Here is a 24,588-nt window from a genome sequence, read left to right on the forward strand (position 1 = left end):
CCCCCTTTTGGCCTGCTCTATTTATTTAAGGCCTTTGAATTAATTTGCAAAGACAAAGTTTGATCTTTCTCTGCTTTTACTGAGTGGCGACCTTTCCCTATTTGATAAATAAAAGTTCTTATGATAACAGACTGAAGTTGTTAGAGTAATACCACTGGAATAACCTTAGTCTACTGACTCAAAAAATCTGTACAAAAAAAATGACTAAATGTGACCTTTGAGGACGAATAAGCGTATCTATAGTTCCTGTTCTGCATATCTGTTTTATTTAGCCTGACGCTCAGTTCTAAAAACATCAAGGATCTTTCTTTTCCGTAAAATCTCAAGACGAAAGTCCTGATACAGAGCACAGACTGCATGTTGTTTATAAAAACAGCATTGTGTCAGAGGAACTGAAATCGCAATGGCTTGCAAAGTGCTTACAATTTGAACCTTTTAACCTTTCATCTCATTTAAACAACTTTGTGTTTTTTTTGTGGCTCCTCTGTTACATAAAAACCTGATGTTTAGCGCTATTACGTAGTAACTCATGTAGAAAAAACAACAACAAATAGCTTAGAATAGATTCACTAGAAACTATACATACATTAATATATTCTTGCATTGATCTAGCAGTGAGGAGCCCTCTTTGAATCCATCCTATGGACTAACAGACTTAAGTTCTTTAATTCTGAGTCTGAAAGTCATGCGTCTCCCCTTACATCACTAACACAAGCAGCTGGGTCAAGGCAGATCATTTGGTGGTGCGTGTGTCACAAGATGCAGCTGCAATAGCAGAACAAAACATCCACCCTAACCTAGATGTGCTAACTGGAGAAACATGCAGAAAATTTGAAATGCATCCATCATCTGAGTTCTGGTGGGATACTCCTCCAGAGATCCATAGAGGTTTTCTGTATTTTCTGTTTATTCCTCCTGCTTGTTCTGTGGCTTTTATCTCATCATTACTAATGTTTTCATTTTGTATAAAGGTGTATGACACATTATTAAATATATATGGCTCAAAGCATAACAGCCTTTCTAAAAAATAAAAAGAACATAGGTGCAACCAAATTGACCACTGAGCTATTTTACAACTTTTCACAAAGTTTTTGTTGTGTTTTGTTTTCCTCATTATAAAACTATAAGAAAAACAAAAATGAAAACAAAGCTCAGTATTTGTAGGAAAGTTCTAATGAATTATGTTCAAAACTAAACCCAGGAAAAGCCAGAGCCAGACTCTTGGACCAAATGTCTGCCCTGCAGCTGTGCTTCTCAGCTGGTACTGAGCTAGAACCTTCGAATAGCCCTTTTCCTCGGACTCACATGCATAATTTCCCTCCTGCTTGGGAGTCATGCTGTAGATCAGGTAAAGGCACAGCCCCTCATTTAGGTTGCAGGGTTTGGATCCTTCAGGACCGCGCCAGATGTAATTGGCATGATGGGATGACACTGGGCATTGTAGGAAGTGTCTTGACAGAAAGGGAACTGTGATAAGGGACACATTGTTGACTTTAGGTCCTGCAGCACCTGAAAAGGAAATAAAAAAACATGATCAGTAATAATAAGACATGTGATCTATTATTTAACTTGGAGCATATCCTGCTGTTTTTTTAATAAATCCTGTTCAAGGGTGGAGAGGACAAACAGAGGAAATAACAATGTTGACCTAAGAGTGTCTCCACAGCTGCTCTGTTTCATTTCTACTCTTTCTATCCTGCATTTTTATGGAGTCAATTTTGTTCCATTATTGTTGCAAGAAAAAAACATAACCATTTTAAATACAGTAAAAAATGCAACCCAGAGATTATCTCTAAAACATTTCATAAAGTTCTATTTCTTAATTTCAAAAATGGTTTTGAAAGGAACTTTGCACAGGTATTTTTTCATTTGTCACATTTTATATACAGTTCATTGAAAAGTACAGTGCTTTTTCTTAAAAAATAAGGACATTTCAATGTGACCCCAAACTTTTGAACGGTAGTGTGTAATTATATATATATATATATATATATACACTATATTGCCAAAAGTATTTGCTCACCTGCCTTGACTCACATATGAGCTTAAGTGACATCCCGTTCCTAATCCATAGGGTTCAATATGACGTCGGTCCACCCTTTGCAGCTAGAACAGCTTCAACTCTTCTGGGAAGGCTGTCCACAAGGTTTAGGAGTGTGTTTATGGGAATTTTTGACCATTCTTCCAGAAGCGCATTTGTGAGGTCGCACACTGATGTTGGACGAGAAGGCCTGGCTCTCAGTCTCCGCTCTAATTCATCCCAAAGGTGTTCTATCGGGTTGAGGTCAGGACTCTGTGCAGGCCAGTCAAGTTCATCCACACCAGACTCTGTCATCCATGTCTTTATGGACCTTGCTTTGTGCACTGGTGCACAGTCATGTTGGAAGAGGAAGGGGCCAGCTCCAAACTGTTCCCACAAAGTTGGGAGCATGGAATTGTCCAAAATGTCTTGGTATGCTGAAGCATTCAGAGTTCCTTTCACTGGAACTAAGGGGCCAAGCCCAGCTCCTGAAAAACAACCCCACACCATAATCCCCCCTCCACCAAACTTTACACTTGGCACAATGCAGTCAGACAAGTACCGTTCTCCTGGCAACCGCCAAACCCAGACCCGTCCATCAGATTGCCAGATGGAGAAGCGCGATTCGTCACTCCAGAGAACGCGTCTCCACTGCTCTAGAGTCCAGTGGCGGCGTGCTTTACACCACCGCATCCGACGCTTTGCATTGCACTTGGTGATGTATGGCTTGGATGCAGCTGCTCGACCATGGAAACCCATTCCATGAAGCTCTCTGCGCACTGTTCTTGAGCTAATCTGAAGGCCACATGAAGTTTGGAGGTCTGTAGTGATTGACTCTGCAGAAAGTTGGCGACCTCTTCGCACTATGCGCGTCAGCATCCGCTGACCCCGCTCCGTCAGTTTACGTGGCCTACCACTTCGTGGCTGAGTTGCTGTCGTTCCCAAACACTTCCATTTTCTTATAATACAGCTGACAGTTGACTGTGGAATATTTAGGAGCGAGGAAATTTCACGACTGGATTTGTTGCACAGGTGGCATCCTATCACAGTTCCACGCTGGAATTCACTGAGCTCCTGAGAGCGACCCATTCTTTCACAAATGTTTGTAAAAACAGTCTGCATGCCTAGGTGCTTGAATTTATACACCTGTGGCCATGGAAGTGATTGGAACACCTGATTCCAATAATTTGGATGGGTGAGCAAATACTTTTGGCAATATAGTGTATATATATATATATATATATATATATATATATATATATATATATATAAAAACACACATACATACATACACAGATATATATTTTTTGTTAATTTATATTTTTCCTTTGTTACTTTATATTTTTTTCTTTTTATTTGTAAATTCTTTTATTGACTAAATATTTTCTATTTTTTTTTTTCAGATTTAGTTTTAAAATTTAATTGTTTTCAAATCGAGTTTTAATGATCACATTTTCTTCACTTCAAGCTGAAGACAAATGTTCACTCCTGACCAGTAAAAATATTATTGCAGACCAACAGAAATGTATTTTTTGCTTAAAACTCCAGAGGAGTTTTTTTACTTGGGGGGGGGGGGGGGGGGGGGGGGGGGGGAATAGAAATATGAACAAATGCTAAACAAATTGGAAAAAGGACTTCCGAAAAGTTACTCATAACATTTTTGTGCAGTTTCACCATTTTTACAAGGAAGTTAAAAATGAGACATGTACATATTTTTTTAACCCCCATTATTCAGATCCCATACGATTAAATGGAGTGCAAACAAAAGCATCCAGATGTCAGCTCATAATGAAAGAAAAGCTTATCAGTGATTCACGTATAAATCCAGCTATTCTCTGAAGGCCTTAGAGAAAATAAATGAACATGCAACATCATGAAGAAATACATGAAAAACATTGCCGGTAAAGTTGAGTAGATTAAGTTTGATCTAGAAAAAAAAAAAGATAATGGCAAACTACAGTGCAGCTGACAAGCTGGGCAAGAAAAGATTTAGTCGGAGCGAAACAGGCAATAGGCACCTGCATATATCTATAAAAAGATTATTTATTTCAGGAACAAATCTAAAAAAAGCAGCCAGATTGACAAAGGATCAAAACATGATCCTGTGTCAGAATGACTTTGACCTAAATCTAAGAAAGTATAAAAATACATTTCTACAAATTCTCTCCATTCTGTATACATTTAAGGTATTTTTAAGAAGAAAACACCCTTCTGTCACCTAACGTGCAAAATTAATAGAGGCATAAATCATAAAATACTTGCAGCTGTAACTGCAGTAAAGGTTGCTCTACAAAGTATTTAGTCGGTGTGGTAGAAATCAAACCCCATCTTTTCATGCTGGTAAAGGAAATTAAAACCCACGTATAATTTCCCCTCTAGAGATCATGCACCGGTGGTCGATGAAGTGCTGCAGTTTGTGCAGCCAAGCATTTGTTCCAAGCTGCACATCTCAGTGCCTCTGCTTGATGGATGCTGCAGCATCTGAGCTGACTTTATATTTTTCACAGCTTGGTTGGAAAAATGTGCTGGGTTGTTTCTTTTAATGATTAAATTTAGTCTTCAAATGAGACAAACCACAAACTTGAGTTTCTGAGAAAACTGTGGCAACGTTGATAATCGGAAATTAGACCAATCAAAGAGCAACAGACAACAGATAAGTGTTGTCTCACTGATAAGACCCCACCCACCACAGCAAAGACATTTCCTTCTATGGTTCATCTGCTTAGTCTCAGTTTTTACATCTTTTTTTTGGTTCTCTAATTTCATGGGTTCTGTGCAAGTCATTATCAAATAAACCTTATAAAGTTATGCTGGCATGTCTTTAGTTTCAAAACGTCTTCGTTATTTCCCCTTTTTTAGCTATTTTACAGATGAACCCCGTTCTATATTTCCCTGTTTTACTTTGTTACAGTCTTGGTTTTAATTGTCAGTGCCTCGTCAAGATTGTTATTTTTCTTTGGTTGTTTTTCTTATTTACTGCTTTACTTCCTGCAGTAGAGGAAAGCAACTTTAGTGCCGTGGAGCCTCGGTTCCATAAGTTTTACCTAATAAGGTACATAACCTCTTAACATCCACCTCATTTTGGGAAACTTCGCCTTTTTTTATACCCAAATGGAAATCAAATAACTTAGGAACTGTAAGCCTAAATTACATGTGTGATACATTATTTGAAAGCTAATACCTACTAGTTTCTGAATATATACATGAAAATCGGGTGAGTAAAACACCCAAGCTGCATCAGTTTAAACAAGTCTCAAAGTAGTTTTTTTATTCTCGAAAATAAAAGGTCTTTTTTGAACATCAGTATTAAAGACATGCTTGCCTGTTGTAGCTGCTTTGTCATGGTACCTTTTGACACGCTGCTATATCTGTGTTGACTGTGCTTTGGTGCTCGCTATGTCCATAAAATGTTCTGGCGGTTAAATTATGGAGAATCTAAGCTTTGATAACAATGTCTAACATGTCTATATTGGTAAACATTTTACCAGTGTCATTTTCATGCACTCTGAGTTATTTGTAAATACTTTAAAACCAGTGGATTTTGAGAGGTTAAAGAACTTCCTCAACCAGCCTCTAATGTCTGCAATCCCTGTAAATGAACAGCTCATGTAAATCAGCTGTGGTTAAGCAGATTGTATGCAGGACAGCAAACATCCAGTACTGGGGCCATCCTCCACCCTGGGCTATTGCTATAACTTCAGCCTCATAAATTCAAATATCTTTGAACTTTGCTTTATTTAATTTGTTCTGCACCATGCGTTTCTGCAAAACAGGAGTCAGAGCAGTCCTCACTACAGTGGATCACATCAACAAGGCTACTTAGCTTTGGTTTGGATGTTCAGTTTTTAGCTGCTTTCCACCTAAATTAGTAGGTTAACCCTGGTTTTTCAAAGACACGTTGACCTGCTAACAAACAGCATTAGGTTCCCTTCCCATTTGGCAATAAGCTGGTTCTGACCCCTGCTCGTGAGCTGCTTGGCCTTGTATGTGTGTATGTATATATATATATATATATATATATATATATATATAAAAAACTAACAGCTGAGGTCTCTTTTTTAACAGGATTATTGCACAGGGTATTAAATAGTGATTGCCTAATGATGTTATCTGTTAGCCTGGGTGCCATTCCAAACTTAGTCCCGCCCACAAGGTTTGAGGTCGGGAAGTTCGGTCTGGCATTGCTCCATAGTAGCGCGAGTATGATCGCCCACTCTCTGGCGATCCAATCAAATTGTCAGGGCGGGCTTTATACGATGATGGACAGATGATCAACAGTAACGTAATCAACCACGTCACCAAAGCGCGCTTGGGTGACAACAATGGCTGCCGCCGGAGAGTTGAGGTGAGTAGATTCTGCTATTAGGTCTGTTCTAGAAGATATCGACAGCAAATTAATTTTAAAAGAGGAACAGAGAAACGCCATCAAGGCTCATCTTCTTATTCTAGGCGTGCAACTGCACGCTTTGATTTTTGTTGATAACAACTATGCGTGGCTTAACATACGTCACGCACTCCGTTGCTCTTATTGGTTGTAGGTCTATCCAGTTGAGTGCAGAGGCATTTTTTTTCCTGGTTCATTCGAAACACGCCCCATAATCACAGCTCTATGGAGCAGCATCAGACTCAGATTCTGACTAGAATTGAGTCGGACTACGTCAGGCTAGGTGTCTGTGTTTCAGAATTCAGAAAAGTACATAATGGGAGAGCAAGTGTGCTTTATTGTTTTGCAATAATGTTTTGCACCTGTCCTAATCCCTTTCATCAGAGCTGCAGGTTGTCGAATGCAAGCTTTTTGTGCTTGTTAGATCAGAAGCAACTGGAGCGATGTTCTGATGTACGTTGTGATGTACTTTTTGGCCAATGGGAAAGGGACATGAACCTGATTTTCACTGCTATGCTTTGTTCAGAGAAAATCTGTCTGAGTTTCCTCAGAAACTCCTGGCACACACATGAAATTAGCTCGTCACTGTATCTCTCGGTTTCCCCTCTGTACCCCTCTCAGTTTTGTGTGACTTAACGAATGCCCAGTGCGAATCATCACATGCCTCAAGTGATTCTCCAACATGTTTCTGTTGTTTCGTTCTCCCCTGAAACTCACAGGATATCGTCATCCTGGTAAGTCAGATTTCTAAAAATAGCGAGTTTGTGTTTCAGTTGGTGAGTCAAATTGAACGTTTTGGTCTTTGTGTAGTGAAAACCTCAGGATTCTGATTCTCATTGTTCTGAATGTGCATAACAGTCCAGAAAGGGCAATGTGTTATTCTTGGCATCCTCTCTAGAGAACTTGACACCTCCGTCCACCGGGTTGGTTTGGTTGGCGAATGCCTTAATTTCTTGGGTGTGGATTTTGATCATATCTACATAATTAAACCAGTGAGTTGACTGTGTTCCCTTGGGTTGGTGTGAGAATGTTTTGAGTGTTCTGCTTCCCACTGCCTCCTTTTAGATGTTCGCCATATCTCAAGATTTTGTCAAAAGTAAATTTCTGCACATTTGGATGATCAAAGCATGCAAATAATTTGACATGACCAAAGAAGAACAAAAAACAAACAAAAAACGTGTTTCCCCTCACTGTGGACATTTCTCCTGAGTCTGGTGCTAAATAAATTGGCTGCAGCCTTTAGCTTATTTGTATTGTTGGACCTGGTGTCTCATCATTCTTAAAAAATACTCTATCATCCTTTGGGGTTCAGGTCAGGAGACCATGCTGTGAAATAGGTCATTCAATCAGATGTTGATACTGTGAGGAAACAACACAAACTCAAATGTTCATCATAGTAAAATCTTAATCCTTACTCTTCATTCCATGCTGGAATGCATAATTTAATCTAATCTAAAGTAAGGAACAAGAACCAGTGCATTATATAGAAAGTGTGCAGCCAAGGCAAGAACGATGTTTCTGTTTACAGAGAGGCTTTACTAAAGACACATGTCCTGGAGATGTCTGCTTATGTTGGCTGTTAGAGCATCAATCCAGCTCCAGGACACGCCTGATCTTTAATAAACAAGTGATAAGGTTTTCTCTACAATCTTGTTGGCTCCAGAAATCCCCGTAGCTTGCATACTTTGTTTCCCTACATTTTCTTTCATAACACTTTTCACTTTTACTGCATGATTGGCTAAAGCCCTCTGCAAATAACTTTATTTTTTTAAACTGTTTTTATTTACTCTCCTCGTTGAGAAGTCTGCTAGCAGTAATATAAATTTGCTAAGCCAAACATTTTTGTGGTCATTAAGTAGAATCGGACTGGCTGAGAATTGAGAAACAATGTGGTGATCTAAAGGAACCTGCAGCTGATGTGGTGACCAAAATTCTTTATTCTGGGTAAAATGAAAATAAAATAGACTCAGCAAGAGGCGGAAATGGATAGTAGAGAACTAGAAATGCAGAACAGGAAGTGAAAAAAGAATCTGATTAAGAACTGGGTTCTTATAAGCAAAACTATTGCATTCCAATTGGACATTTGAAATGTCTTTTATTTTATTTTTTGTTTCATTTTTAGATGGATTTTTTTTATTTTTTTTTTTTTTATTTCAAATCACAAGATGTGTTTTTTGGAACAGAATTCACTCCATAATTTCCATCCTCCTCTTCTTCATTTGAAACATTACATACATTGGAATGGCCTAATGGTTCCCAAAGTGGGGGCCTCACCCTCTTAGGGGATTAATGTTACTGTAGGAGGGGCATTGATTAATGACCAATTGTTGAGAGTTTCTTAAAAAATATATATTTTGATGGCAATGTTGAATCCAATTACAGATTATAGTAGACAGTTAATCTTAATTACACTTTAAAATAGGCCATTTTGGGATCTGTAGTTAATTTTATAAATGTCTTTTACTGCAGTTGAATCTGTTTAACTATAGTTGGAGGCGGGAATGAAAAAGTTCGTATAAAACACACGCTCCGTTTGAGGGGAGGAATGTATGGGTGCAGGAGTACTGCATACAATTAGAGGACTTTAGATAAGCTGAGAGCAAAGCCTGCAATATATAAATATAAATAGTCATTGTTTTTATATAAATATATAAATAGCCATTATGGTCATTAATTTTTTCCACAGAATACCTGTTTGCATAATTCCCATAATAAACAATAATTAAAGGAAAACAAGAACCACTGTTGTTATGTTTCTGATAAAGATTACTTGGAGAAAGATTGTTTTGAACATGAGGAAAAATTCTAGCTATATAAACAGTCAAATTCATCCAACAATCTCTGTATTTTTCAAAGAATCCCATTTTTTAAAAACCTTTTTAGTTTCACAGAAAAGATAAGATACTCAAACATCCTGTCCTGCAAACGACCACAATCTGATGACGCTGTGGCTAACTAAGTCTATGATCATAAACTCCCCAAGCTGAAAGCAAGGGTAAAAATATTCATTTCATGAGTAACTATGAGCTCAGTGATCCCATTTCCTCCAGAAATATCAGTGTTTATTTTTAGCTGCATATGTTGCAATTAAGTGATGTTTTTTTTTTACCAAATGTTTTTGACCCTTTGAAGGTTATTGAAGCTGTTGATTAACTTAAAACAAGGAAGGAGCTGCAGAGACCAGCCCAGCTAACCTAGTTTGTAGCATCAAAAGAACTTGAATGTGGTGAGCTGCTAGACAGGCGCTTTCTAACAGCTGCCCACATGCAAGAGACCATGAATGTGGTGAGCTGTTAGAAAGACGCCTTGCAGCATAGCCAGTAGTCGCTGCGCACGACAGATGTATTGACCTGCTTGACCATGCAGGACCCTAAGTTCTCGACGCAAGGAACCCGGGTTCGAATCTGGCCTGTGGTCCTTTGCTGCATGTCTCTCCCTCTCTCTCATACCCCCTTTCCTGTCAGCCTACTGTCACAGAAACAAGCCACTAGTGCTGATAAAAAAACAAAACAGGTCCAGCATGAAGATGCTCAGCAGGAATAAACAGGAAACACCTACAATGCTTCATACCTATAATGTCTGTCCCCTGGAGAACTGACTTCATTACTTACATGTACAAACTGATCTGCAGGGTTGAGAAGTTTTTTTTTTACTAAATAAAAGCCATTGTTTATAAAAAACAAAGGGGTTGCAATACTGTATACATCTGTGAAATGGATAACCGGGAGGTAGCCTTGCAGCTCCGCCTGTTATCACCTCCCAGCAGATAGGAAATAATCCAGTGTTGAAAAAAAAATACAAAATAAAACGGGATAAAAATAATAAAAATGATTCCAGGAGGGATTAGACTGGAACAGAGCTGGTAATGCAGTCTGAACATTGCTGTTCACTGAAGCGAAAGCTATGAGTAAACATCTTTAATACTGATAATAGTGATCAATGCTGTTCTTAGTATCTATAGTTCTAAAACAATCATAAAAAGGTTTTATTTTGTTTATTCATTTTATTGCCCTTGTGAGTGATTGGCTCCTGCCTTGATGCTGAGGATTTACTGCAAATTAAATGTACTGTAAATTGGTTTATTTTATTAATATAAATTGGTCTTCAGAAGAGGTGGGCGGATCGATACTATTGATACCACCTGGTATTGATCTTAAACAATATTCGTTTAACAAGATTGATACTTTTCATTCCCTCCCACAGGCACTAACTGCAGCAGATTGACCAGTCTTTAAAGATGTTATCTAAGTGGGCTAACAATAACTAATCCTTTATTTATCTCGTGACGAGGACATTTATAGAATTAAAGCGACAGCCAAGTGCACACAATACAAACAAGATTATATAAAGATTGAAAGATATGAGAGGTGGATTAGGAAAAAACAACACAATGAGCATAACATTAATATTATTATTTATATTCAATTGTAACAATAAAATAAAAATCCCCAAAACACCAAAAGGTCAACAGTTCCATGATCCATAAACTTTAAATGTAAAGAGTATTGGTATCGTATCGATATCTGCGATACTGACCCTGTATTTATTTGGTATTGTCGCCCACCTATAGTCTTTAGCAATTGCAAGCTTTTGCTCTGCATTGTGGTTTGCAGAATGATTTATTTAGAAGACACCATCTGGCTTTCTAATAAATCTATGGTTCTGCCAGCAGATGTCGCTATGTTTGTTTATTCCTGCTCATCGTGCCCAGTGCTGGAACTCTATTTAGGCTCAAAATGGACACTTGATGGATATAACCCTAATACATCATAATCAACAAGATTTAGTATTTTTGGTGTAGGCATATAACACGACTATGCCACTTTAATTAAAAGACAACAACATTTCTTACATTTTTACACTTGTCAATCTTTTTAATGTTAAATAGCAAAGATCAGTACTGTCCTTAATGTGTCAGCAGCTTTACCTGATTGTTGATAAGCTTGGCGTGTTGGGCAATTCTCGTGGCTCGGGATGACCATATGATGTGGTGTCACACTGCAAAACAAGAAGTATATCAGTCAAACGAGTTACAGGAACTACTTAGCATATTTACTACAGAAAAGTATATTCAATATATATCTTGGGGCTACTTCTTTACACACAGACTATTGCAGTGTTGTTAGTCACCATCTGTCCCATACTGTCATATTTTAATCATCTTTAGTCACAGGGTAAAAAAGCATAACACCAACTCAAATTTATAAACAAAACTAGGATAAATCTGTATACTAAGCACCCCCAGAGCTTGCAACTTGCTGCACCAAATATAGTGAGTGCAGAGTGCGTGTAATTCTAGTAAGGTTTTAGGTGGTCTGCTTGCAGAGAAGTGAAAGTCAGAAGTGACTACATTTCCCCTTCACTGCACCACTGGATCACAGCTTTAGTTTAGTTATCGCTGTCACACATCTAGTTGTTTAGAGCAAAGGGGACCAGATGTCTGATTCTACATCAAATGTCACATATTAAAATTACTGAGTGTAATAATTTTTAACAATCTATTTATTCTTTGCATGTGAGTCACAGAGAGTCAAATTTTTTTGGAAAACTCCAAGCTTGATGAAAAATGCCCACACTTTTATGACAGGAGGGAATTTTGCAATAGAAGAAGTTTTGTAAAGTCTAAGCTTATTTTCTCTATAATCACAGTCAAAGACGCCTATAAAGTCAATGTTTCTATCCAGTTTGGTGGGCTTTATATTAAACTACTCCTTTTTACCAAGAGCCATTGAAAATATGGTGGCATCTAATTCAACTGGCAGTTGTGAGCATGTGAATCTTTTTTTAAATCACCCTCTTCACGTAGGAGGTGTGATTGACCATGAGACGTTTAGGGTAGGTGAAAAGTATGATAAAGGTGATTTTTCAGGAAGCGGGTTTTCCCCACAGACAAAGGTGCTGCGACGTAAAAATAATGCAGTATTGATACAAGAAGTGAACAACTTTCCAAGTTATGTGTTTTACTACACTGGAAAAAAACGGTCAACCATAGGTGAGTAGTTCTCAGTTCTTCCACTGACAATTGAGAAACCACCTGCTTCCTACATTGAAAGAAAATATAAGGAAATATGCGATAAGTCAGAGTTAGGAAATGCTATGACTCACTGCAAAGAGTGTAAAAGCACAAGAACCAGCTGTGAAAATTTACACCAGACATGAGCGTAGGTTTGCATAGGGACCATAGGGACATGTCCCTACCAAAATTTTGGACGGACCTATTTGTCCCTAACAATAATTGGATGTGAACAACATGTTTATAATTTACTATACAGCAGCCGCTTCTTTTCCTCTCGCAGCTTCTCTGCCTGGTAGCTGCAGCTGCCTGCTCTTTCCTGTCCCTTTCACATAGCAGCGCATCAACTGTGCTGCGCGGTTTAACTCTGATTATTCTGCCTTAAGTTCCGCCTTCTCTCTTTCTGATTGCGTGTTTTCTAGTCTGTATGTGCGCGCACGGGTGCTTGGAGCGCGAAAAAAAAAGACGCTGAAATAAATTAATATTGGGCTACGAAACTAGTCCAAATTTTAAAAAAATATTATCTACGCTAAAACAGGCGAAAGCTTCTGATTGGAGTTCTGTAAAGAAGCAGGAGAGAGTTTTTTAATTTATGGAATTTTCAAGATGTTGGAGATCGGCCTGTCTTCAGGTGTGGTCCTGTTTCTCTGGCCGTGGCTGGGTGGATGTGCTCTCTTCATCCTCTGGCACGGGAGCTGGCTCGGAGCTCGTCTGCCTGGCTGTGTGTTTCCTGGACGGTGCAGCCTTTTACAGCTGCTTTTTGTATCTCTGCTTGTGTCTGCTTGAACCCCAGTCGGCCTCGGCAGATGGCCGCTCACACTGAGCCTGGTTCTGCTGGAGGTTTCTTCCTGTTAAAAGGGAGTTTTTCCTCTCCACTGTCGCTACAAGCATGCTTAGTGTGAGGGATTGTATTTGACTCAATGAGTCAATGCAATCAGCTGGTTTTCCTTAGATAGAAAACTTTGTATCAATTTGACTGGATGATCTGGTTGAACTGTAAAGTGCCTTGAGATGACATGTGTTGTGAATTTGGCGCTATATAAATAAACTGAATTGAATTGAATTGAACTTGAGAAATGCAAGTTAACAACGTTAGGATTTCTTTTATTTTATCTTTTAATCAGATAGCCAAAGGCTCCTTAAAGAAGATCTTTTATGAAATGAAACCAGGTGAAACGTTTAAACGTTTCCTTTGAAGGAGTTCTGGATGGAGAATATTGACAGACAAAAACTATTTTTTTTTTTTTTACTTCTTAAATGCAAAATGTTTACATATTTTTTTACAATCTTGGTATAATTCCTGCTCTAAGTGGGTCGCTCTGTCAGCTAAAGGCACATTTTAGTGGCCCTATACTCCAGTTAATGATTAATCAATTACATAGGTCACGATTATTTAAATAATTTGTTAATATGATTGTTTCAGCCATAGATAAAATACATGAAATTAGCTACACAGAGTAACTACAGCCCAGATGTACAACTTCTAATATTAATACTTTAAATGCTCAGTGTCAGTTCCTCTTCTAGTTCCAGTGCACATGTAAATACAATACATTTATTTTCCGTCCCTTGAATGTATTATTTTGCATGATCCAGAGAGAGCATATTAGATAAAAAAAAATAAGAGTGGGTTTTACCTCTGCACAATTCTATATCTTCAGAAGAAAACACAGGATAAATCCACATATTATAGACTATATTTGGTTAAACAGACACTGTCTTAGTCGCAGGTAAATTTAAATGCAATCCTTTTCAAAGTGGAAAAAGTCTTAATTCCACATTCATCAGAGTTATGCTTTAAATATTGATAAACAGCATCTAGTGCTTATAAGATTTGTATTAATGTAGCAAGAAATGCTGCTGTTCTCTTTAAACAAAATGAGCCCTGAAGCTCACATTAAGCATAAAAAAAGAGCATGCATATTTTTGCAAAGGACCAGTGAAACTGAAGAATAGTGTCCCTACCAAAGTTGAAATCAAACCTACGCCCTTGACACCAGAGGTGTATCAACTATCCCCTAGCCCTAACTTTACTTGTAATATGAGCAAAACACTAACAAAAATTAAACAATGTGATTGCTTCTAACAAGACGGAAAGAGGCAAAATAATAAAAACAAATGTAAAAAACTTTAAAGGCAGATGTGTACAGTTAGTTCTCAAGGATACCAACATTTGCCTGCTATGCTATCGCTGCTACCATCCATTCCACCAATCAGGGACTCATCTGCAGTGTTGGTGCTTCTATAACTTTTTATCTTTTGTGTAATTGCCTGGGACATGTTGCTAACGCTACATCCACATGAACACACATATACATAGGTAAAAGTCTGCATTCCCTCGCAAGACAGAAAAGGGGTTTAAAAGGGGATTCAAAGCTCTATTTATTTTCCTCCTAACGATTAAACATGGATTTAAGGACACTTTCAGAGGGATTGCACGTGTAAAACACCTGGTCATGAACCCTTTAAGATGCTAACAACCAGATGATTCTTTGTGATGCTCTTGATAGATTTGTATAATGATATAATAATATTTGTAATGCTCTTAGCTATGAGTCGCAGTTGTCGGGTGGCGACAGCCGCAAATCCCAGAATGCTTTGCTTGGAGAGCTCTCCATGCAAAGTATTCGGGGATATATATGCCTCTTTTTAGGCTTTTGTTTCCTTTTCATAAGCTTAATAGACACTTTTTCTCTTATGACCCTTGGCCCTTTTCAAAGAACCGCGATGACAAAGGTGAGCTCACCATAGATACCTGAAAGTGCACATGCGCAAAATAACAGCTAACTGGATGAACACAGGACAGCCTTACGTAAAAATATCACCAGAATGATTGACAATTAGGAAGACCACTTATTTTGATTATCCACCTGGAAAAAGAAAATCCTCCACTATACCTTTAAGCTAACAGAAATAGTTGAAGTATTTTAATTGGTTTCACTGTTTCCTTGTGTGTGCACAGAATTTTAAATGAGTCTTTATCTTGGTTTATTTTCACTCTTAAAGACAGAGAGGCTTAAGGAACAGTAAACATCTAGTTGTGTAAATAAAGTTAATGAGGTCCAGAGGTCTTACCTGCTGCACTGCTCGTTCCTCCAAATACAGTATGGATCACTGGACAGCCCACAATCCTGGCAGGTTTTTCCATACATATGACAGTTTGCCATATTAATTTGGATCAGCTCATTTTTTGATTTCACATACAGAGTTTTCTGTAACAAAGTTTCACACAGTGTCTTATTATACAAAGGATCATTTAAAGGATTTTTTTCTGTCAGTAATTTGTTTAAATTGTTATAACAGATAAATAATACTCCTCCATAAACCATCCTCATTTGAGTGTTAATTTACTACTCACAGAGGAGGGACTGAAGATGAAACTGAAGATGTGGTCTGGGGGTTTTGAAGGTTGATACTCAGCGATGATGAGAGAATGGTTTTCCTTCTGCACCACCTTATGAATAAAACCTTTACCTGTTCAAAGGGCACAAGACAGACGAAAGACGATGACACATACGTGCCTTCACATCTACTAGTTTTCATTCCCTTAGGGTCTTAATTTGAAACTTTGTCTTCATAGTTCTGCAACACTTCACTATCAGTAAAATGAGACACAATTGTGGATACGCCCAAGTTTCATCATCATTTATTTTGCAATTTGAGAAATAACCTTAAGCAATCAAGGTGCTGTACGTGTATTGAGAAACAGCTTAGGCAAGCCTACATTTTATCATCCATCCATCCATCCATCCATCCATCCATCCATCCATCCATCCATCCATCCATACTTTTATTAAATAAACAGGTATTCTGCTAGGTAGTAAAATGTAATAAATGAATGGAACTCCAATTAAGGCCAGTAAAAGGTAGGTTAAGGAATTGCACATGGGCTCCAGAGGTTCCGAGTTCGAGTTCCACTCCCACAGACTGGGTGAGAAGTGGGTCGTTTCCATCATCATACATTTGTGCGTACTGTGAATCTAACGCTCCACCCAAAACAGGCCGGTGTAAGGTTTTGTTCCGATAGTAAAAATCGTGCAGAGGTATTAAAATGGGTAGTAAATGTTGGTAAACCCAACACCAGAAATTATCTTTTTACACCTTAAAACAGATCAGTGATTTTCACTCGACTAATTCTTTGAAAAATTTCACAAAGCTCTTAGCATCTGTTCTCACAAGATAAAGTGAATCATTACCTTTAAAACCCGTGTTATCTTTGGGAGTTGTGTCATACAATAGACATAGCCAGTAAAGTTAGTATTACTAATGGGATGATTCAGGAACCATAAATGTTCATCTCTACCCTCCTTCCATGTAGCTGATTAGTAGTTGACTTGATAATGTCTTCAACTTCAAGCTTTTTATAAAATGACTATTAGGCCCATCATCATAAATAAAGGGCCATATTCAGGGGAATATTTGACAACAACACTTCTCTAAACAGTTTCTAACAGCAGAAGTTACACCGTAGTTTAGCTGGTCTTGCAAGCATGCAATGTCTGTGGCTTTTATGTGCACATTATGTTCTCTTTGACCTGTTAGTAACTCTTTAGCAATGTATAGAGATGAACAAACCCTACATTTCCCTCCTGTTGTGCATGTAAAAGCTTCAGTCCTTCACTTCTTCACATGGATTTTCAGCAAGAACATCATTATGCATTAATGGGAGGGTGTTCTTACAGCAATAAACACATAGCATGGATAAAATATTTTGATAAATGCACTCTGGAGTGGGCAAAAACCTTCAAAAGGGCGAAAATAGTACTCTGTGGTCTGGCATCCATTGCCATTGCCTTTTTAAGATTATGGATGGTCTTCATGGGGTCTGTTATATAAGCTTGATCCTCATCCGGTATGAAAGTGCAGCAGGAGTCCCCTATCATAGCACAAACTCCTCCTTTCACAGTTGTCAGTAGGTCTTATACTACTCTGTTTTGAAAGGCCATGGCACATTAGTACATTAGTACGTGCCACGGCACGCACATTAGTAATCATTCTATTCTACCCCTCATCTACTGCTAGGGAGGCATTAACAAAAGCCTGGAATCTGTAGTCAACAGTTTCCAGTCTTAGGGCATTTTTGGCCTGTCCCAGCCAGGGGAAGAGAATTCTACCAATAAGCTTCCACAGAACATTTTATAAACAGTTCAACATAAATAAAATGGCTATTTAAAGCTCACTTTTGTGCACTTGTGTGTCACTGATCTAATGATAAATCTACGCTAAAGGGAGAAAACATTTTTTAGCTGACAGTTTCTAATTGACAATGACCAGCTTTTTTTTTTTTTTCCAACAGTAGGCTCATTCTAATATAAAAGCAGACGGCGAATCAAAGATCCAGAAAGAAAAGACCTTAACTTAAAACAAACGGATCTATATGTTAAGTAAAACAAAGCCCCTAGATCCCAGCTAATAGAATGTGTCTCTCCTGATCTTATGTACTGTAAAAAAAAAACAACAAAAAAACGTCCAGCTTTTTATAAAAACGACCATTAGGCCAATCATCAGGCCAAAAAGCTTGGTGAGAAAAAATCTCAAATGTTTATTAAAATATTCAGTAATAAAGAAAAGTGAGATGACTATGACCTCAATAATTGTGACTGTTTCTCGACATGTGAAGCAGCTTGGAAAAATACGGAGTGGTTTGGATTTTCTTTTCCCCTCAGTTTTAGCAAAAGAAATTAATCTCTGTGAGAGTCAGTCAAATAAACTTTTTCAGTTCTTCTGAAAAGGGTAATTGAGGTCGAAGTTAGAATCCCACGTACAGAATGACATGTAAGCAGAAGTAAAACATTAACTGGTATCATAAGATAAATCATCTATTTCAGCTTTCAGAAAATAACCTGAAACCTTTAATGGGGAATTAGGCTAGTACAACTTTCAAGATGCAACAAAAAAAAAATGTAATATAATGTAATTTAATCACGTCTATGAAATGAAAGTGACTTTCCAGAAGTCATTATTTATCTTCAATGCCTATTCCGACTCTGCAGTGTTCTATAATTGCATTTTTATACTTTAAATAAAACAGACACAAAAATCCCAGCTATTAACTTTTAGCATTAGCACAGTTGCATTCAAAGGAGACAAAATAAAAATCCATTTTTTTTTTTTGGTGACTTCATGTCTTATATTCTAAAGATTCTACTCTTCAGGGGATTAGCTTTTAGCCTATAGATACTTTGTTAACTTTGATAATTGGGTGGAGTGGGGGGTTAGTGGTTAGGGCCTAGAGCTTGGAATCATTAGGTTCTGAGTTCGAGTCCCACTCCCACAGATGCCACTCTGTGTCCCAGAGCGAAAAGACCCTTAGACCCAGACTGCTCTCCAGGCGCCGCACAACAGCAGCCCACTGCTCCAAAGCTGATGGGTTATATGCAGAGGTAAATTTCTCCAATGGGAGATGAATAAAGTTCATTTATTATTAATGTTATTAGCCACAGCCAGGAAGAAAACAGTACTGTCTCAAGAGGCAGGATGTCCTGAAATGTAGCCAATCACAGACAGGTCCACACATTAGTAGGAGTGAATCTACAGGAGCACAGAAAGCAAAAAGGCGCAGAGAAGGAGCATGGCCTCATGGTATTTAATCTGCTTAAAATGTTAAAAATTCATGTGGAAAGTAGTTTGCATCCGTGTTTCTTATATAAAATTGTTCCTACTGTATAAATCTGGACTTTGGGCAGAGTTCTGACTTCAAACTTCTCTCTCTTCTTCAAAATCAGAGTAGGAGGCCGTTCTGACTTGCAGGAATCATTTAAGCTCATTGGCCATCTGAAACCATTAGCCTTATTATATATCATCAATAATGTATACCATTTACAAACACTCAAGTCTATCCAATAATCAGTGGTCTTTGATGGGATTAATCTGAACTGAAACTTAAAAACTAATAAATTTTTATTTGAGTTTTCTTTAGGGTTGTTAAAAGCGTTTTTCTCTTTTCAGAAAACAGTTTATTAAACTTCGACTCACTTAGAGAAAGAAACATGACAGATTGTTGAGTCTCCAGGGAAAAATCCACATAGATCCGGGTGTAGTTGTGGTGCTTAACGAGAACTGGACCCATCTTGTTCAGCGGCTGCACCCAGTCCTTCATCTCCGACACCTTTTCAATCCTCATCAGGACATCTGAACTTATCTTGGTGCTGTCCGGGACACACTGAGGAAACAAAGTTCACACTTTTTAAAAATCAAACAAACCGGCTGTTCCTTCTTGTTCTCAAAGATACGATAATTTTTCAGACTGATTATATTTTCAAACAAGTCGCCATCAAAAAAAATAAATAGATGTTTTTGTCACTTTTGAAATAACATATAACAAACTATTTCAAGTAATAAGAAATTTGAAAATGACGCCATGGAAACTAGGAATAAAAGTAGTCCAAGTGTGCCTGTTTGCACTGACTGGCGACTTAAGACTGTGAAGCAAAACTAGCAGACAGACGTCTGTAAGAATGAGACACTTGGCCTAAAGTAACTTCACTTCTAGAAAGTGACGGAAGCTTCCTAAGGTTGTAAGAGGTTATTTTATTAGAATTGTAAATATATTAAATACTGACAAAAAATGAGAAATAATATTAAGTTATAATAAAAGGATCCAAGAATTTTATTATTTAGACAAATTACTTAAACTTCATCAGGTTTCACAATCTTAAAAATTGCTGAAATTCAAAATTATTAAATAAATTCAAAAAATATTATTATATTGAGTCAAAGAGCCACTGGTGGCTCTGGAGCAGCAGGCTGCAGAGCCCTGATGCAGCAGATGAAAACTTTTCTCTATAAGGCTGAACTAGAAGTGTAACCCCCACTGGAGGTATAAAAACAATGTTGATGATAGCCTGTTGGAATGATGGGATTGTGCTCAATCCTGTGATACTAAACGTGAATACAGCAGGCAGTGTGCTACATCACTAAATGAATTAAGTTTCCCACGAGAAAGATGGTTTGCTGAATCCAGCAAAGTAAAAGATGTGAATACAATGCACTAGTGTTTTTCAATAAATATATAAACTGTCTCTGCATAGCTCAGTCCCGCACTGTCGTGCTCAGTCCCGCACTGTCGTGCTCAGTACCGTGTAACATTGCTTACAGCTCACATTCATTGTGGCCAAGTTTCCAGAACTCATTATCAGTGGTGAGTGTAAACAAAATAAATGTCACTGCAGAGTAACTCACTAAAAGTTATTCTCTATACTTTTCTGATAGTATATTTAATATGATGATTTATACAGTTAATATGGAAACAAATATTTGAATGAGTTTGAGTTTTGTATTAAATTTACAGTCTTTGCAGGAAATTGTTTAAACCTAAGAATCTAATTAATCTATTAGAGGCCTTAGAGATGAAGAAAAACCCTTTTTTTCTACCTCTTGTGACAGTAACTCAGAAGCTGTGGCCTTTTTTGACCGTTAGTCACCAGCCTAGTAGTGGAAGGAGGCTCTCTTGTTCAATGCTATTCCTTTTTGTCAGTCCTTAAAAAAAAACTAAAACTCTGTTTTAGATGTGAGAAGTTTTGTTTTGTGATTATTTGGACACCATCAGCACCAGTCAAGGTGAAAGGAGAGAAAAAGGATGGAAACTCCATTACCCAATAAAAGAAACAACCAGTTGGCTCACAAACATTAAACATTCTGAAGAAGCGCAGTACACTGGGCGTTTCCACTCTTTATCAATACTCTGTGACCTTGATCGCCAAAAAAATTGCGGAAGAGCCCAATCATCTTTCTGCTAAGTCAGAACCAGAAACGTGTGATGTGTTAAGATCAGGAGATGAAGTAAACAAAGAGCTGTAGCCCATGTAAGATGTTCTCGTTCATTTCCACATTATTCTAGCAGATTTAATTTTAACTGTTTACTATTACAGTAGTATTCTAGACTACATCACTTTTAATGGTCATCTTTTTGAACAATGCTCATCTGCTGCGCTTATAAACAGGCAGTTTTCCAAATAAGGGCATCAGCATCTGTCTCCTCACACACTTTTCTTTTTTCTAAAAAAGTACAATTAAGCACTTGAAAAATGTTACTTTGTACAAAATTAAGTTTAACAAAATAAATTTTTTCATGTTATTTCAAATTCCTGAGATGCACCTGCACAATAGATGTCTTAAAACAGGTAACTTTTTCTTGAATACCTGTTTTCTCCGTTTGTCCACTGCATCATCCTCTTTTGAACCGTTAAAAGGGGACGTGATGAAAATGTTGTTAATGTCTTCTATGGTGTAGATGCACACAGCACTCATGCCCCTGCAAAAAAATATTAGACAGTTAGGGGGGCACACAGCTGTGAAAAAAGACAAAGGTTACAAAAGACTGCAGTGGTTGAGATATCAACTTTGCACAAATGTCACAAGTTTTAGCAAACAGGATGTTGACAGCTTTATAAAACAGGAAGCAGGTGAGCTGATGTCCTCTTTCTTCAGTGCAGAGGTAACTTTGCCATTTTAAATTCAGTTAAAAAAACAATTAAAATGTTGTGTTTTGTTTGGCTGAGCATGATATATGCCATTTCATTATAAGGCAGATATGGCAAGTCATTATGGTTATACTGTTGGTTTTTGTCACGGTACCTTGAAAAATAAAACTTAAGTTTTAAAAAGCCACTCATGTCTAAGCATTCATTTAAATAGACTTCACTTAAAATCTTACTGTACATAATAGATCAATGGATCAATAAAAGCATAAGACTTACAATTTATATCCCACTGCCTTTTAATGCAGACTGAGGTCTTACCATTCATTTCTGAAAAGCCCATAAACTCTGGTATCCTGCCACCGTGGCGCGTCCACAATAGCTACATCTACCAGCTCAGAGAAATGCTGTTTGCTGTCTGGGTTTCCACAATACAGCCTTGCATTCATCAGTGACGTCCACTTAAACTGGAGGTTGTTCTTTGGACCCCCTTCATCCGCCTGGAATAAAACACCCGATGCTTAATCAATCCAGATTAGGATTATTGTGAGCTGTGCACTGAACAGAAGCATCATCTCATTCTGAAGATCTTACCGTGCAAACTTGGCTCACAAAGGGGAGCCACATGTCTTTGCTCAGTCCTTGGTCTTTGTTCTTCTCTTTATAAAAAGCATAAACTTTGTTCTGCAATGTTTCATTCTCTCTCCTGCTGACCACCAGTCCCACGTAGTACTGCTCTGCAGACAGAAACACAAAGGATGTAGACTTTGTTTAAGATGGACAATTTCTCATTCTATAATTGCTATTTTTGCTACACGTTTTATAAGAACTGTACCTGATCTAGAGGTACAAAATACTTTTGTAATAATTAGGGCTGGACAATCAATTGCCTATGTGAGGGGAAGGGAGATTTGCAGCTAGCACACAGGTCCTGGAGAAACATATTTTGCATTGCAGCACACCTGAAGAAATCTGCCACTAATATATTGCTTATTTGCTATTATCATTAAGTATTTTCTGGATAACACCTCTTGGGAATCAACTAGACAGCTTAAACACATTGGAATGTCTCTTTGGAGTTTAAAGGGGATCCACATTGAGTTATTGTTTTAAGCCAACAGACTGGGTGGTAAAAGTGTTAAACGTTTCTAAAGGGGTTGTAGGTGAGTCAAATTGAACACAGCAATGTCTTGGAAGGGTCATAAAATATCAGGTTAATTTTCCAATGAGGCTGACCTGGTAAATGAGAGCTAGTTCTAAATCATCTAACCGGGATGAAAAGGGTTAAACGACATTAAACTGTAAACTGCTATATGAGATTTTTAATGGTAGGAATAGGTTGTTGTTTTTTAACCTAAGCCTACTTTAACCTTCTTGAAGTTGTTTTGTTATTGAAATGTGCTATATAAAAAATGCATTAATGTTTTTGATACAAAGTTTTATCTGGAGGCCAGGCTGGGGCCAGGCTGGGGCCAGGCTGGGGCCAGTGTTTTTCATGGGGGAACCAACTGAAGCTAAAAGTGCAGCAACATATTTAGATAATTGTTAGAAAAAAAAAAATAAAAATTTGCCCCAAAGAGGCTTTCAGTTGCACAATGGGTATATAGCACTGTTTTAGGCCAACGCCTCTAATTTTTACAGAATTGCTGCAATTATGTTGAGATTAGATCAGATTACAAGTCAGATTAGTCTTTCTGGTAATTATAATACTTAGTAATTACTTCTAAAGGCCGTTGGAAGCATCATGGCTAAAGCATCATAGTTACCTACTTTCTGCTGATTATAAAATGTCCATAATAACACACAAAAATATGTTAATTTTAAGGGCTGCTATTGTGTAAATAAATACCTTTATCAGGGCCGGTTGGTCTCACTCTTTTACTCCCAAACTTGTGGATGCCAGCTTGATCTTGAGCTCCAGAGAATGTAAGAAATAGATGTGGACCTTTATCGGTTTCTGAGAAAAAAAACCAAAAAAACAATACGTACATAATAGGTTTGATTTAAATCTTAAATACTAACTGAGAAATATTATATATATAATATATAGAACAGTAGCACAGCACAAGTGAACTCCATTAGAACCAAGCCGAGAAAAACGGAACAGATGTTGAACACTTAGAGCTACTCTTAGAATCAGGAGAAGAAATGTTCCTATGATCTTTTAAATCTACCAGCATGGGGTCCACACCATGACAAAAGCAGGAACAGACCAAAAATCAAATAAAAATGATTAGAAAACTCACCAACAAAAGCAGAATGTTCATCTGCCTTTAAATCATTTCCATTTAAATTTATCCGAGTATCAGAGATGCATGTGAGTGGATTGTTTGACAGATCCTGTGAAAAAAAAAAAAAACAAGAAAAAAAAACAAAACAAATCAACTCTGTAAAATATTGTGGTTTATATCCCTTAGGCCTACAGTCGCTGAACAAAACAGAGGAACTGCACTTATTTCAGTTCGGTTTTGGAGAACAGAGCATTCCTGCAAATGATTTGCTTTTTTTCACCTGGATGTGAAACAATAGCAGTTCTTGTTAAAACATCTGTGAATTCCTACCATTTCACAGCAACTCCTTCCATTCCCACACACAATCAGTGGCTTCCCTTCTTCCCTCTGATGGACCAAAATGATGTGGGAGTTCTAAAAATCAAAGAATTTAATAAGAACAGTGGAAAGGACAACAGATGGTATTGATGTTACTGTGATTCTCACATCGCCAGTCAATCCTTTCAAATCCACCTCCTTTT

At 37.7% G+C, this 24,588-nt stretch overlaps 1 protein-coding gene across 1 annotated transcript; it reads right to left on the bottom strand.

Moving 5' to 3' along the window:
* Positions 1-1,148: 1,148 nt before the first annotated feature.
* LOC119797362 (semaphorin-7A-like) lies at positions 1,149-24,419 on the bottom strand. The gene is made up of 11 exons (XM_038306420.1): positions 24,398-24,419; positions 24,083-24,176; positions 23,686-23,793; positions 22,431-22,573; positions 22,158-22,336; positions 21,559-21,670; positions 19,393-19,579; positions 15,776-15,891; positions 15,493-15,629; positions 11,332-11,402; positions 1,149-1,509 (listed from the first exon to the last, which is right to left on the bottom strand). Exons 1-11 carry the CDS (start codon positions 24,398-24,400, stop codon positions 1,172-1,174), a joined length of 1,488 nt encoding a protein of 495 aa, XP_038162348.1. The 5' UTR covers positions 24,401-24,419; the 3' UTR covers positions 1,149-1,171.
* Between the last annotated feature and the right edge of the window lie 169 nt (positions 24,420-24,588).

The sequence above is a fragment of the Cyprinodon tularosa genome, unplaced genomic scaffold (genome assembly GCF_016077235.1).
Source record: "Cyprinodon tularosa strain WSP-4 unplaced genomic scaffold, ASM1607723v1 ctg580, whole genome shotgun sequence".
Classification (NCBI taxonomy): Eukaryota; Metazoa; Chordata; class Actinopteri; order Cyprinodontiformes; family Cyprinodontidae; genus Cyprinodon; species Cyprinodon tularosa.